Source organism: Bubalus kerabau, chromosome 8 (genome assembly GCF_029407905.1).
Source record: "Bubalus kerabau isolate K-KA32 ecotype Philippines breed swamp buffalo chromosome 8, PCC_UOA_SB_1v2, whole genome shotgun sequence".
Classification (NCBI taxonomy): domain Eukaryota; kingdom Metazoa; phylum Chordata; class Mammalia; order Artiodactyla; family Bovidae; genus Bubalus; species Bubalus kerabau.
In genome coordinates this window covers 104,577,402-104,592,933 of record NC_073631.1, presented here as the reverse complement: position 1 = coordinate 104,592,933, position 15,532 = coordinate 104,577,402, and the positions used below count along the sequence as shown (strand labels likewise).

General features: G+C 39.5%; 1 protein-coding gene across 10 annotated transcripts in view; it reads left to right on the top strand.

Annotated features, from left to right (window-relative positions):
• Positions 1 to 15,532, top strand: part of DGKI (diacylglycerol kinase iota) — a 430,242-nt gene that overhangs the window by 243,791 nt on the left and 170,919 nt on the right. For 9 of the 10 annotated variants that reach the window (XM_055591024.1, XM_055591028.1, XM_055591025.1 and 6 more), the window contains 2 exons: positions 8,151 to 8,350; positions 12,622 to 12,684. In XM_055591024.1, the coding sequence (XP_055446999.1) occupies positions 8,151 to 8,350; positions 12,622 to 12,684 (263 nt within the window). The remainder of the gene's footprint in view (positions 1 to 8,150; positions 8,351 to 12,621; positions 12,685 to 15,532) is intronic. The other variant, XM_055591022.1, reaches the window with a different exon arrangement.

Genomic DNA, 15,532 nt, shown 5'->3' with positions numbered 1-15,532 from the left:
CCACTGCAAATTACTTAATAATTTCTCATTTTGGTGACTAAGGTTGTGTGTCAGACAGGGAAAATAACCCATGTGAGGTAGTTCAATTGAGGAAATTTAATCCAGGGGACAAATTATGGGATGTTAGAAGAAGAACTGGAAGGAAGTAACCTGTAGGTAGCGATCCATGGATCGGCAACTGCAGAAATTCTCTGCAACCTCCAAGGCTGGAGGGATAAAGGGAAGAGACGATATTACCAGCACTCAGGAGCCAGGGCCACTAGGCAGGGGTGGAACCCTGGAGAAGTGACATTGATGGGTTCTGCAGCAAGGGTCATCAGGCGGGAGCTGGGACCAGAGGAAGGAATCAGGCCATGAGAGCTGGGGTCGGTCACTGCTGTAGTTTGCTACCTGTCTGGGCTGGACCATAGAGTCAGGGGTGGCTGGGCGAGAGTGCTTGCCTGTGGGAAATGGAAGCACAGAGAAGAATCAGCCACAGCCAGATACTGCTTGAGAAAAAGAGAGCTAAGGAGAAAGATTTGCTCTCTCCTCTCTTTCTCCCAGCTAATTTTTCTATTTATATTTTTGTTTCTTGTTCCTAGTCCTTTAATACATCTGAGTTGATAAGGTGTATGATGTGAGCTAGAATACTAATTTCTCTCTATTATAGGAAGAAGTATTCCCAGCACCATTTGCTAAATTATCTATGATTTCCCCAGTAATTCATAATCCCATATTCAAATATTTTGCGTCCTCACGCATATGGGTTTATTCAGTGCTTTCAATTCATTTCCTTTGACCTTTATGTCTTGTCTTGTGCAAACACCTCTATTTGAATTACACATCTCAATGTTTAATAAGGATCATCTATTTTTCTTTGTTTTCAGAAGGTTCTCAGTTGTTTGTGGACCTTATTCTTTGAAATTAATTACAGAATTGGTTTGACAAGATTCTTCACAGTAGTATTTCTCATATTCACTTGGAATTACATTGAATTTATTATTTTGGAGGAAATTAATATTATTAAATTATCCCATCCATGAGTATGGCATGACTTTCCATTTCTTTAAGTTTTCCTTTGTGTCTCCAATGGTTTAAAATTTTTCTGCCTAAGAGTCTCATGCATTGCTTTGTTGATTTTGCTGATATTATATGACATCCTATTTTTTTATGTTTTTTATTATGATTTTGCTTAGTTATGGCCAGGAAAGGGGAAGACTATTGTATTTTTTATTTGATAGCGTACCTTTCTTATGAGGTTTAATTCTTGGCCTGTGAATTTTCTTGGAATTTCTATGTATGGGATGATACCTGTGGGAATATTACCAGGTTTGCTTTTTATTTTCTTCCAAACCTTTTTCTTCCAGTTTTATTTTGTTGACTTACTAGGTTGTTTAAGATCCTCCACTACTATGCTGAAAACTTGCATTACTGGTGGAACATTTTGTCCCTTGAAAGGAATGCTTTCATAGTTTCTTAATTCCAAATAATGTTTTCTCTAGGAGTTTTGGTAGATGCCTTTTATCAGTTAAATAAGTTATGTCCTATTCCTGGTTTTCTAACAATTGATTCTAAAAGGCACTAACTTTATTTTTTTCTGCATCTTTTGGATGATAATGGTTTTTTCACTTAAAATGTAATGTGGTGAAAGTATATTTCCTTTTTTGCTTTATTTTATTTTTATTAAAGTATAATTAATTTACAGTGTTGTGTTAGTTTCAGGTGTACAGCAAAGTGATTCGGTACATGTGTGTGTATATATTCTTAGATTCTTTTCCATTTTACAAGATAGTATAGTTCCCTGTTAGGTCCTCATTGTTTACATATTTTGTGCATAGTAGTGTATGTTAATCTCAAATTCCTCATTTATCTTCCCCCAGCATCCCCCACATTTTGCTTTCCCCTTTGGTCACCATAAGTTTGTCTGGTACGTCTAGGAGTTTGTTTCTGTTTTGTAAATAAGTTCTTCTGTATCATTTAAAAAATTTCCACAGACTAGTGCTATCACATGATACTTAAAATTATATTGGTATGTGATATTGGTATAAAATTCAGTTAAAATTTTGTTTTCTGTTGCTGCCCTTATCTGGTTTTGTTATCTCAGCCTTAGCATCATTTCCTAAAACAAATTTTATTAGACACTGTCTTTCTTTAAAACTTGGATAAACTTGTAAAACATCTAAGTCCACTTAGCACATTTTGGTGTGGGGTTGGAATGAGACACGTTTTTGATAACTTTCCATTTTTAAAACCAGTTTAAGCTATCCGATTTCTGTATTTAGTATACCAATTTTTGCAGTTATGTTTTTCCAGAAATTTATCTAGAGTTTCCAGTTTAACATATAGATCTTCATAATACGACTTCTAAACTTAGTTCATGTACACTATGCAGATACACTCACAGCTTACAGTTTGCAGAACAGTAACTGCACATTTAATTGATTAAAACTGCAGTGTTCATGACATATTCTGAGAGAAGAGTTACAAATTTCCCAATGTAATGTATGTCTTGATTTGAGTAGCTGCCCACAATATTCTTATTTAGAAAGATATTCATGATAGTTATATGTGGGATTCCAATAAAAATGTGTTTATGTTGCTTTCAAACTATAGAATATTCAGTTGCTCTGTTGATAAAATCTAAAGAGGAAGGAAGATACTTATTTCTGTTTATCATGCACATTAATGTCCCGTCTTATTTGGTTAATATTTGATATCATGTACAATCACATAATATATTTATCCTCTTTTGTTTTATTTTTTTAATAAAACAAATTTTCCCTTTTTTGTGTTATTTGATATTACAAGGTTACTTTGTTCATCTTAAAAAAAAAAAAAAGAAGAACAGATTTTCGTGTTGCTGATTGTCTCCCGTGTTTCTTATCTACATCACTGACTGCTGCCTTGGGCATTTCTGTTCAGGGACTCGGTCTGGGAGTCAGTGCCCAGTCTCTCCCTGTCAGTGGGGAGAAGGAAACGTTGGAGGACTTGCCTTGTTTCTCTTCTAGTCTCCCAACCCAGAGTTGTCCATCCTATCATCTGGCAGCAGGTGGAATAAGGATGTGAGTAGTAAGAAGGAGGATGAGATTTGAAGAGAGATGAAGAATGGTGTTCTGGGGAGGAGCATATTGTGGAAAGACAGATCTCATGCTATTCCTGTGGACTTAAAGTTGTTAGTGACTGTAGGACAGTAAATGGCAACAGATGTACTTAGCTTTATTTTCCTCCAAATTCATATACTACCAAAAAGGCAATATTTGACATTTTCACAATGATATAATACATGTTAGGTTGAACAGACAATTGAATATCTGTCATTAATATACCAATAGATTTTTTTATTGGTGGATTCAAAAATCCTGGACATGATTATGGTTGTTAGAGCCTGTGCCTTATAGGGTGTGAAGCCTACACCCATCTGAATGATGAAAAATACCTATTTCTAGCAAGTCTTTTAAAAATTACCTTTAGTCTAGCTTCTTCCAAAAATAAATTACTATGGTTGTGCTAACACTAATAGAGCTGTCTTTGTTCTGAGAAGCTAATTACTATAATTCCTCTTGTGCCTGTGCAGCGATCTCGGATTGATTCTGAAATGCCAGTGGAACTGCCATTGACAGCTGTTTACCTCTGTTTGTTGCACTTGCTATCGATCTACCATTGAGGCCAAGAATATGGTTTAAACATGCTCTATGGTACTGTGGGAGCCTTCTGATACCAAGGGGTTGGAAAGTACTTAAGTAGTTTCAAGTCCTGTCAGACCCAAGGAGTAACTTACTTACTTGGCTGGTTCTGCATTTTTATTTGTCATTGAAAAGTGAAAGTGAAAGTCGCTCAGTTGTGTCCGACTCTGTGCGACCCCAAGGACTGTAGCCATCTAGGCTCCTCTGTCTATGGAATTCTCCAGGCAAGAATATTAGAGTGGGTAGCTGTTTTCTTCTCCAGGGGATCTGCCCGACCCAGGGATTGAACTGGGGTCTTCTGCATTGCAGGCAGATTCTTTACCAGCTGAGCTACCAGAGAAGCCCTTTATTTGTCATTAGGCGTAGTCAAGACTGAGGAAAAAGGAAGAAACTGGTATTTCTCCCAGTGAATGAAGGGATACAGCTTTGTCAGATACATATTGGACTGCGAATTACTTGAAGACAAGGGAAATATATTGGGAAAGTCCTGGAGATGCTAATAGTGCGTCAAATCCATAGATTAACTTAAATGGGTCATGTAAGTACAATCAGAGAAACTTTCAGCTGAGTAACAGGATTGGGTAATAGGCTAGAAAGAATTTTAATAAATTCTCACTTCATTCTCCTCTGCCACCTTGTTCTACTAATTGAATAAAATTGTATGTAAGGGTTACAGTTGAATGCTTTTTAACATCAAACGTGTTCAATAATGATAAGTTCTTTTCAGTTTTTGTTCTATTTTCTTTCCCTCCTTTCTGTTCTTTTGTGTTTCTTTTATCTTTGCATTTATACATAAACAGGTTTCTATTGTTCAGATTAATGTGAGTGCAAAAATAGCTCAAAGCACAAAATAAATACAAATACCTGGGAACCAAATTAGTGGAAGTTGACTTCACAAATCTCAGTTAACAAGTTTTTATTCCTCATTCATAAGATAGAGGTGAGAAGTATGGAAACAAGCTGATAATATATAGATTTCCCTTTTTGAGTAAATCTTTTAGATTTTGAGCTACTGTTAGTATTCACTCCTTTTAAGGATTTGTTTACTTCATTATAAATTGATACTCAAATGCATTATAATAGAACCATAAAGGACTGAAATGGTATGGACCTAACAGAAGCAGAAGATATTAAGAAGAGATGGCAAGAATATACAGAAGAACTGTACAAAAAAGATCTTCATGACCCAGATAATCACGATGGTGTGATCACTGACCTAGAGCCAGACATCCCGGAACGTGAAGTCAAGTGGGCCTTAGAAAGCATCACTACGAACAAAGCTAGTGGAGGTGATAGAATTCCAGTTGAGCTATTCCAAATCCTGAAAGATGATGCTGTGAAAGTGCTGCACTCAATATGCCAGCAAATTTGGAAAACTCAGCAGTGGCCACAGGACTGGAAAAGGTCAGTTTTCATTCCAATCCCAAAGAAAGGCAATGCCAAAGAATGCTCAAACTACCGCACAATTGTACTCATCTCACACGCTAGTAAAGTAATGCTCAAAATTCTCCAAGCCAGGCTTCAGCAATATGCGAACCGTGAACTTCCTGATGTTCAAGCTGGTTTTAGAAGAGGCAGAGGAACCAGAGATCAAATTACCAACATCCGCTGGATCATGGAAAAAGCAAGAGAGTTCCAGAAAAGCATCTATTTCTGCTTTATTGACTATGCCAAAGCCTTTGACTGTGTGGATCACAATAAATAAACTGTGGGAAATTCTGAAAGAGATGGGAATACCAGACCACCTGACCTGCCTCTTGAGAAATTTGTATGCAGGTCAGGAAGCAACAGTTAGAACTGGACATGGAACAACAGACTGGTTCCAAGTAGGAAAAGGAGTTCGTCAAGGCTGTATATTGTTACCCTGCTTATTTAACTTATATGCAGAGTACATCATGAGAAACACTGGACTGGAAGAAACACAAGCTGGAATCAAGATTGCAGGGAGAAATATCAGTAACCTCAGATATGCAGATGACACCACCCTTATGGCAGGAAGTGAAGAGGAACTAAAAAGCCTGTTGATAAAAGTGAAAGAGGAGAGTGAAAAAGTTGGCTTAAAGCTCAACATTCAGAAAACGAAGATCATGGCATCCGGTCCCATCACTTCATGGGAAACAGATGGGGAAACAGTGGAAACAGTGTCAGACTTTATTTTTCTGGGCTCCAAAATCACTGCAGATGGTGACTGCAGCCATGAAATTAAAAGACACTTACTCCTTGGAAGGAAAGTTATGACCAACCTAGATAGCATATTCAAAAGCAGAGACATTACTTTGTCAACAAAGGTTCGTCTAGTCAAGGCTATGGTTTTTCCTGTGGTCATGTATGGATGTGAAAGTTGGACTGTAAAGAAGGCTGAGCGCCGAAGAATTGATGCTTTTGAGCTGTGTTGTTGGAGAAGACTCTTGAGAGTCCCTTGGACTGCAAGGAGATCCAACCAGTCCATTCTGAAGGAGGTCAACCCTGGGATTTCTTTGGAAGGAATGATGCTAAAGCTGAAACTCCAGTAGTTTGGCCACCTCATGCGAAGAGTTGACGCATTGGAAAAGACTCTGATGCTGGGAGGGATTGGGGGCAGGAGGAGAAGGGGACGAGGGAGGATGAGATGGCTGGATGGCATCACCGACTCAATGGACGTGAGTCTGAGTGAACTCCGGGAGTTGGTGATTGACAGGGAGGCCTGTCGTGCTGCGATTCATGGGGTCGCAAAGAGTCGGACACGACTGAGTGACTGGACTGATCTGATTGAACAACTGTTAGTAGTATCTACTATAGTTAAATATACATCTAAACTTACAGCATAGCAATTCTACTCATTGTATGTATGTATCCACCAAGAAATATAAGAAAGTTTGCCTCAATAATAGCCCCAAACTTGAAACCGCCAAATGTTTACCAGAAGAAGAGTAGATAAATATACTTTTCTGCTGCTAAGTCGCTTCAGTCGTGTCCGACTCTGTGCGACCCCATAGACGGCAGCCCGCCAGGCTTTGCCATCCCTGGGATTCTCCAGGCAAGAACACTGGAGTGGGTTGCCATTTCCTTCTCCAGTGCATAAAAGTGAAAGGTGAAAGTGAAGTCGCTCAGTCGTGTCCGACTCTTAGCGACCCCATGGACTGCAGCCTACCAGGCTCCTCCATCCATGGGACTCTCCAAGCAAGAGTACTGGAGTGGAGTGCCATTGCCTTCTCTGATACTTTTCTGTTACTCAGAAATAATGATAAGCAAAAGATGTCAGACATGAGACTACATGTTGAATGATTTTTATGAACTTCAAGTTCAAACACATTGAATCTATGGTAATAGAAATCAGTTAGTGGGAGGTGAGAGGAGTATAAATAGATCGGAGATTGGACAGAAGCACTTGGAAACCTTCTGGTTGCTGTAAATTGCCTAAAACTTAATCTGGATGGAGATTCATATATGTGTATAAAAATGTTCATCAAACTGTATAAGACAGTTTGGGCAGTCTCTGTGTATGCTGTAACCAAACATATTATTTGATTTTAGTTCATCCTTGTAAGGGTGAGTGATACTAAAGTATTTTTTTTTTTTTTTTACTTAGGCAGAGAAGTTATGCTAATTCATTGCAGAATTTTAATGTTGGATTGACTTTTCATTTTGTGGCTACTGTAGTGAACCAAGCTCTTATTGTGCTTGATTTTGATCCTCAAAGCTGCTTTACTCTTCAGAATGTTTTCAACTGAGGATTATTATTTTGCATTTCATTGATCTTATACAGATTAGGAGTAGTTTGAGGAGGTTTTAGGTAAGAAGGAAAAGCTTGCCTGAAGTTTGAAAATTTTTCTAAGGATGGGTAGCATATTTTAATATAATGAATATTTAATATATAACTATAATAATTGTATAATATATAAATATATTTATATATTAGCTATAGTATAGTAGCTGTCTTAAACTATGTATTTTGTCTTTTTTAATATTCTTTCTGTTTTGCACACATTGGTTATTTAATGGAAGTAGATAACAAAAAGAGCTTTTGTATTAACCTAACATGATTAAGGCTGAAAATACATAAAAGCAAAAAGTGGCTGTCAATGAGGATTTGCGATCAAGCTTTCAAAAGTTTAAACATTTTAGCTTATTTGTATTCATGATTTACCCAAGGTTTCCCATTTTACTCACAACTAACAGCTTTCACTAAGTATGTTTCAAAGACCTTTTGATTATATGCAGTGGACTTGGGGTTTCTGGGTTTCCTGAGTAGTAATTCTTTTTTTTTAAGATTTTTTTTAATGTGGATCATATTTAAAGTCTTTATTGAATTTGTTACAATGTAGCTTCTGTTTTTATGTTTGGGTTTTTTGACTGCGAGGCATGTGGAATCTTAACTCCCTGACCAGGGATTGAACCCGCACACCCTACATTGAAAGGCAAAGTCTCAACCACTGGACCACCAGGGTAGTCCCTCCTGAGTAACTCAGGCACTAAGCTCTTGCTTCCTTTTGCCTCTTGTCTTCACAGGCTGCCCTGCAAGTCGGAGGCCATGGAGAAAGGCTGCACCAGTGTCGGGAGGTCATGCTGCTAACTTACAAATCCATCCCCATGCAAGTGGATGGGGAGCCCTGCAGGTTGGCCCCGGCTATGATTCGGATCTCACTGAGGAACCAGGCCAACATGGTGCAGAAGAGCAAGAGGAGAACATCCATGCCTTTGCTCAATGAGTGAGTCTGCCCTCGCCCCCCTTTGTGAACACGGAGACCGCGGCGAGCAGGGCACTGAGCATGTGCATGGCCGGAGGCCTCCCTGTGCCGAGAGAGGAGAACAGTCCAGGAACCTCAGCTGTCCCTTGGCCTCTTGCACATATTTCTTCTTCATGTTTACTATACGGTAACCACACGCTTCTTTCAGGAGTAATTGTTGTATGTTAGATTGATGATGCTTTTTCACCGACCACCCACTTGAGTATACATTGACTGGGACCAGCCGAAAATCATTGAGTGGTTCAGGGTCATAAAGCCTGTCTGGTTAAACGTGTTTGCTTTCATTTTAAGAAGGCACTGTTGGTCTCCTCTTCTTGACCCTGGTCATTTGGAGATTGTTGGTTTCTCCAGGGCAGAAGGTTGGCAGAACTGGGTTTTGGCTCACCTCTCCCCATATTGCATCTCCTTCTGCTTGTTAGTGGACTGTCCCTTTCCCAATGCTCCCAGTTTGGAGTCCTATATTCTCTGATGCTTCGACTCAGGTTTTCCATTGCTGGAGAGCATCCTGTTATCTAATAGATGAGACCTGACCCATGACTCAATGCCTGAACAAAATGTACCCCTCCTGGACCCTTTCCTTTCTTGGGTGCTTTGATAAACTGATTTGGAAAAGGTGATAATGACTGGCTATGTTGAGTGCATATTCATTTTATAGAGTCCCTTTACCTAATTTTTGATTGAAAATGTCTATTTGGGGTTAGAGAAAGGGATGACGAAACATGGGGATTTGGGGCATCATTTTGAGCCTCTTCTATATCATACCCTGTGTCTGACCTGACTTAAGGCAAGGCCATTTCCCGGTTTGAATTTTGGCCATTCTTGTGTCACAGTGAGGTACCCTCGGAGGTGCTCCTCCTGTCTGTGGCCCGTGATGCATGGTTATGTATTTGTACTGAATGGCTGGCTTCCTCTAGTGCCTGCGAAGCAAGGGCATGCTTTGCCAAGGTGTTTACTGAGCCAGCGTGACAACTATAGAAGTGTGCAGAATGAACCCGTGACACAGGCGTTCTCTGCCAAAGCTTCACCCCTGTTCTGGAAAGGCAGATGTTGAAGGGTAGCATTCGACGGGGCTCATAAAGCATTTTCCTCTGTAGCCTCTACTTCTAAGCTTGAGGGGTCTTCTCTCCTCTGCGCCCTTATTCAAGAATCACTCTGCGCTCGCCCAGCATTTTTCCTAGATCCTTATCCACAGGGCTGGTGTAGTTGCCTTTTTCATTTTGTGTACATTTTGCAGCTCGAGAAACTCTAGGGTCATTTCGGCTGCTTTTGCTATCCTCCGCCTTTCCCTGTTATTAGGTTGGATATACACTTCACAAGTTTCAGGCAAGGTGTCAGCAGCAGTATACAGCTGGCCATACTCTCTCTTAAAAATGTTCAGAGTTAAGCTGTGAACTATCAGTTTAAGAGAATATCTGAACTACAAAGTGGTAAGTCCTCTCTGAGATAGTCCAGGTTGTTTTGGGTCACTTGTAGGTCACTTGTTAGCAGGGCTAAAAATTCTTAGTATCTACAGGCAAACAGCTCTCATTTTCATGCCTGGTGCTTCTACCCTTAGTAGCCTTATCAGACATGTAATTATTTTGGGGTGTTTAGTTTCAAACAATTTTTGCCCTTGAGAAAAAAAAAAAGTTGTTTTTGTTCAGAAACTGTATTAAGAATTTATTGCGGCTTTCTTCACGTATTAAAATCAAATGTAAAGAGTTGGGTTTTTTGGTACATGTGGTACATATGATGTGACTTCACAGATTTAGCTGCGAGGGTGTTCAAGAAGCAATTTCATCTCAAAAATGCAGTTACTTGCCACCAGGGGGCAGTGGTGCCTCCATTTAAGCAGCCTCAGACTCGAAGATAAACTTCTGTGAAATGGCAGTAATAATATTCTGTCCGTTTCTTAAAAGGACATATATATATATATAATCTTAAAGATTAGCAAAGATCTTGATTCCTACTTATTACAATTATCCTTCAACACTGCATTTTTAGAAAATCTGTCACCCACTACTATTATTCACCCCCTGTGATTAGACCACTTCTTTCTGTTTGGAAATCAAGCTTTTTCCACTAAATTTCCAAGTGGAGTTTCCAGTGTAAGGGAAGCCTGGCCATGGATACCTCCTTAGGTGTTTTCTTCCACGTTGTGAGTCCATCAAGCTTTTCGTTCTTTAGGCCACCGTTGTGCAAAGTTCACCTTTGCAGTCCAGACAGAGAGCAGTAGGGCCTGTCTTGAACGTCATCGTATTTCTGCTCTCCTGTTGCTCTTCTTGAGTTTGTCCCTTCCTTCCTTTCATCTTTTCGCTTTGGCTCGAGTTCACACTCCCATCGACAGACACATCACTTTCCCTGAGAATCCTTTTCCTTCTGCTTCCGGCCGTTCCATACACCACTCGGCGTACCTGTAGTGCTCTTGTTACTTCTGTCACACCGTTTATCAAAACTAGTGACCTTACTGGTTGACTTGTCTCCTCTGCTCTGGGGGGAGACCCTGGGGTTTTCCTCGCAGAGTCCCCAGTGCCTGTCTATGTGCGGAGTCTTAATGTTACATGTTGAACAAGGGACTCCCACAGGCACCAGATCTATAATGTTCCATCTGTTGCATTTCTCAGAAACCGATTCCAAAATAACATAAATCTAAAACTTTGTGAGTATAAAAATAATATAGAAAATCTCTTGATCGTATTTTATGGTAGCAAGTGGAAGATATATGCTTAAGAATTTCAAGATCTGGTACACGTGGATGGCTGGAGAAAATCTCATGATAAACAGCTAAATGGTTTTCATGATGCCCCTAGATCTTTACTTCTGCAAAAAGAAAAAAAAATTTCTAAAAAAATATTTCTTGGCTTGTGATCACATTTGCTATTACCATATACGAACTAAAAGACTAGCTTCGCCCATTAGGTTCACTACCCCCTCCTCTGCCCACCCCATTGATACGGAGCATATGCCTTTATATGTCATTTATGGTTTATGAATATACTTCAGATGTGACGCTAATAAATATCATCCACCCCAAAAGTAATTGAGCAGGTTTGTGTAGGTTCATATTCATGTTATAGTAACATGATAGCTAGATAAATCTGATCTTGCTATTTGAAAGGCACTCTGGAAGGAGATCAGAAGTTCTACGTTAACTCAGGTGCTTAGGAAGATCTTAGCCTGAGTTCTGTAGTAATTAAGACAGCAATGTGAAGGGTGACTGCATACTCCAAGGGAAAGATTTTCAGTTGGCAGACTATGAATTGGGCAACTGGGTTCCACCATCCTGGGCTGCTGAGAAGTACTATTGGTGATAACTGATAGCCCTTTGAGGATAATAAGGAGTTAATTCGTGGGAGGCTTCATATGAGAATTTACATACCCAGCAGAAATGAGGGAGTAGGGTTATAGGGAAAAGACGGATTGGGGAAAAGTCTTATACTGAAACCATTCAAATGGTCTGAGAGAGTAAGAGCTGTTACTAATAACATAAAAGTAACAGGAAATGTGGGGTTTCATTTCTTCAGTTCCACATTTTATCTTTTGTGGTAGCCATGGAAGACCCTCTCTTTTATTTTATTTTTTTTAAAAGGAGGTGTAGAGAAGAGAGAGAAGTCAATGGTTTCACTCCACTGCCAAGAGTATCAGTGGAATTACAGCATCGTTGTGATGAAATTAGGCTTTCTTGGTATGACCGTAAAGTTTTTGTTGGGTGGCTCTGTTCAAGATGGTTTTTCTTTTGACATGAACATTTCAACAAAGCCCTGGAATCATGAGGACTATTTGTTACACGATTCAGCTTACCTTGATTCTGCTGGAAGATGAGTTGATTGGGCCAGCCTACCACCCGTGTGTGTGTGTGTGTGTGTGTGTGTGTGTGCGTGTGTGTGTCTGTGCACACGCACAGATGGATGCCCTGTGAGACCTAGAGCCAGAGAGGACCGTGGTGCCCGCAGCCCCGAGCAGCACCACGCTCCTGCAGCAGCTGCAGGCACCCTGCCTCGTGGCCCAGTCTGCGGCTTGCCTGAGCCCCGGCCCTGCCATGTGTCCCGTTGGCTTCGTCGCTATCACTGGCTTTTTGGATTCTTTCTGTGGCTGGCTTGGTTTTCCTTTTCTTTTCATTCACTGTTTGGTGACGCGCTCATTTAAGTTCTGTTTAAATTTTGTGTGTCTCTCTTTCTCTCTCCCGGCTTGTTCCCTGTCTGTCCACGCTGTTTTGCTGACTGTCTTCGCTGCTCATTCCCTGCTGCCTCTAGTATCCATCAGGTGCAAGCTGCGGACCTGCGGAGAGTGTCTGCCCCCCCAGGCTCCTTCACCATGTGAGTACAAAACCGTTCTGTTATTACATTGTGTCTCTCAGCCTCATCTCCTCAGGGCCAGAGGACCTGCATCCTCGTCCTTCACAGGTCTGCTTCTCAGACAAAGAACCACCTTGCTGTGATTGTCCACTTTAGCCCTTCTTTGATTTGAGACGCAGCTGCGAAGTTCTCTGTGTTCTATTCATCTCAGTTTCCTATGAGTTCACAGTTTAAGTTTTTTGATTAGATACTTCAGGGTCCAAAGTTGCACAGGGTTGTATGAAATTCCATACCAAGCTTTGATTTCTATGGAAAGTAAACCCATTAGGCCATTCCATCATCTATGGCTCTGACCTTGAAGTAGCACCTGCTACTCTTGATTCTGTGGATGGACCCCTGAAATTATTGATATGTGTGGAGCTTTGAGTGTACGTATGTGCAAAGAAGCACCCGCTACCCTTGATTCTGTGGATGGTCCCCTGAAATTATTGATATGTGTGGAGCTTTCAGTGTATGTACGTGCATCTGTGCATTTTTCCGGGTTGAGCATCTGTAGTGGTAATAAATGATCAATGACCCAAAGTTGTTAATGAGTTGGCAAAATGCATTTTATACATAGTAGTTTGTACTTAGCACACTTTATGCTTTTTTTTTTTTTTTTTTTTTGCTGGTGAAGAACAGAAAGAAATTATTTTTTTAGCACTTCAGGACTTTTTTATGCTGTTTCTTCTTTCTTTCTTTGCTTCTCTTCTCCATCTTACATATACTTATATTATGTTTCAGGTGCTGTTAAAGGTGCTTTACATACGTCAACTAACTTACTCCCCAACACCCCTATGCTATAAGTGGTATTATTGCTTCCATGTTATATATGAGGGATCTGATGAACAGAGAAGTTAAGTAACTTCAGGAAAGTCACACAGCTAATAAGTGGTAGACTAGGATTCATACTTCTGCAGGCTGTTTTCAAAATTCATGTTCTTAACAATTTATAATCTGCTGTTTTTTATCTATCAGTATCCTTTGTATTTCTCAGAGCTCAGTTGAATAACTGCCTTTGCTAAGAACTATACCTTGATTATTTCTGGTAGAACTAGTTATGTCCTCATTGGAATTCACTATTATAAGGTTGTACTTATTATAGTTCTCAAGGTATAATTGATTGGTACTAATTATATTAGCTCTATATCTGTGTGTATCCCACACTACACTTAGGCCACTTGAAATCATTTGCAGTATCTTCCTATGACTTTTGTATTCCCAGTCCTGATCACAGACCTTAACACAAAGTATTCTGAAATTAGAAAGAATTGTTTGTTGGTTGGTGGAATGAATGAAAGAATGCATGTCTAAATAGAACCATGCCAATATCTAACATCCAGGGATGTGCCAATGTGATTCCTAAAGTTCAGTTATTATATAATTTTACTTTCAACTCTAATCTTGTGAAAACATGCTAATTTATTCATTTATTGAAAATTTTTTTTTTTATTTTTTAACTTTACAATATTGTATTGGTTTTGCCATATATCAACATGAATCCGCCACAGGTATACATGTGTTCTCCATCCTGAACCCTCCTCCCTCCTCCCTCCCTGTACCATCCCTCTGGGTTGTCCCAGTACACCAGCCCCGAGCATCCATTATCATGCATCGAACCTGGACTGGCGACTCGTTTCATATATGATATTATACATGTTTCAATGCCATTCTCCCAAATCATCCCCCCCCCCCACAGAGTCCAAAAGACTGTTGTATACATCATTGTCCCTTTTGCTGTCTCGTATATATGGAATTTAGAAAGATGGTAACAATAACCCTGTATATAAGACAAAAAGTTTTTCTAAAAGTGTTATTTTGTACTTGCTCTGTGTCCGATGCTGTTTTCTGCCTGGTATTTAGGGTTGAGCACAACAACCCTATACTTTCATGGAACTCAGTATTGACTGGTCAGACAAGAAGAAGATAGTATTTACTTTCTAATTTAGCAGCTGTTACTGGGGTATATTTTTCTACATAAGTCCTGTTCAATAAATTTGAGTCCAGAATGGCTCTCAGTGTTCATTATTTTCAGCACCTTTGTTGATAGAGTTCAAACAATTGAGAATATCAACAGCAGACACGTGGGTGATATTTGTCATATTTCTATCACCACGTAAGCTTTGGTTGTGTTCGTTTTCATCATATAATTTAAATGAGGCTCTTTGTTCCTTTCTTTTCTTTTTCCAGGCATGTATGCTATAGGAAGGTGAACTGTCCTGTTAGTTTTCATAGAGTGTAACAGGACCCCAGATATGACCACTTAAAACTTGACTATTGATCTAAAGTATTTTATACTTATATATGCTATGTTAATTAGTGCATATATGTGTAACTGATAACTTATATAATAAGTATTTATTAGAGTATTATTCTAAAAATTCGATAACTAAACACTGTCCAATAGAGCAAGGAAAGTGGAGAAAAAAATCCAAGCACAATAATAAGCATTGTCTTTATATATTGGGCTGGCCAAAAAGTTGGTTTGGGTTTTTCTCTAAGATTGTATGGAAAAACCCAAATTCACTTTTTGGCCAAGCCAATATTATGGCAGACGTAAACTTAGCTTAGACCCACTCCCATGCTGCCGTTTGCAGCAGTGTTTGAGAATCACATTAACCTTGCCTTGGTCCTCACGAAAGTCAGGATTCCAGTTTAGAGAGCTAAACTTTTTTTTTCTTTTTTTACTCTTGTATCAGCTATTCTCTGCTCATAACAACTCTTTTTTACAGATGATCTTTCCTTTGGGAGAAACCTCTTTATGCTGTTTCTAAAGCAAATGTTACTTTCCTAAAGCAACTTGAATTATCTTTTCTCTTTAGCTTTCCTA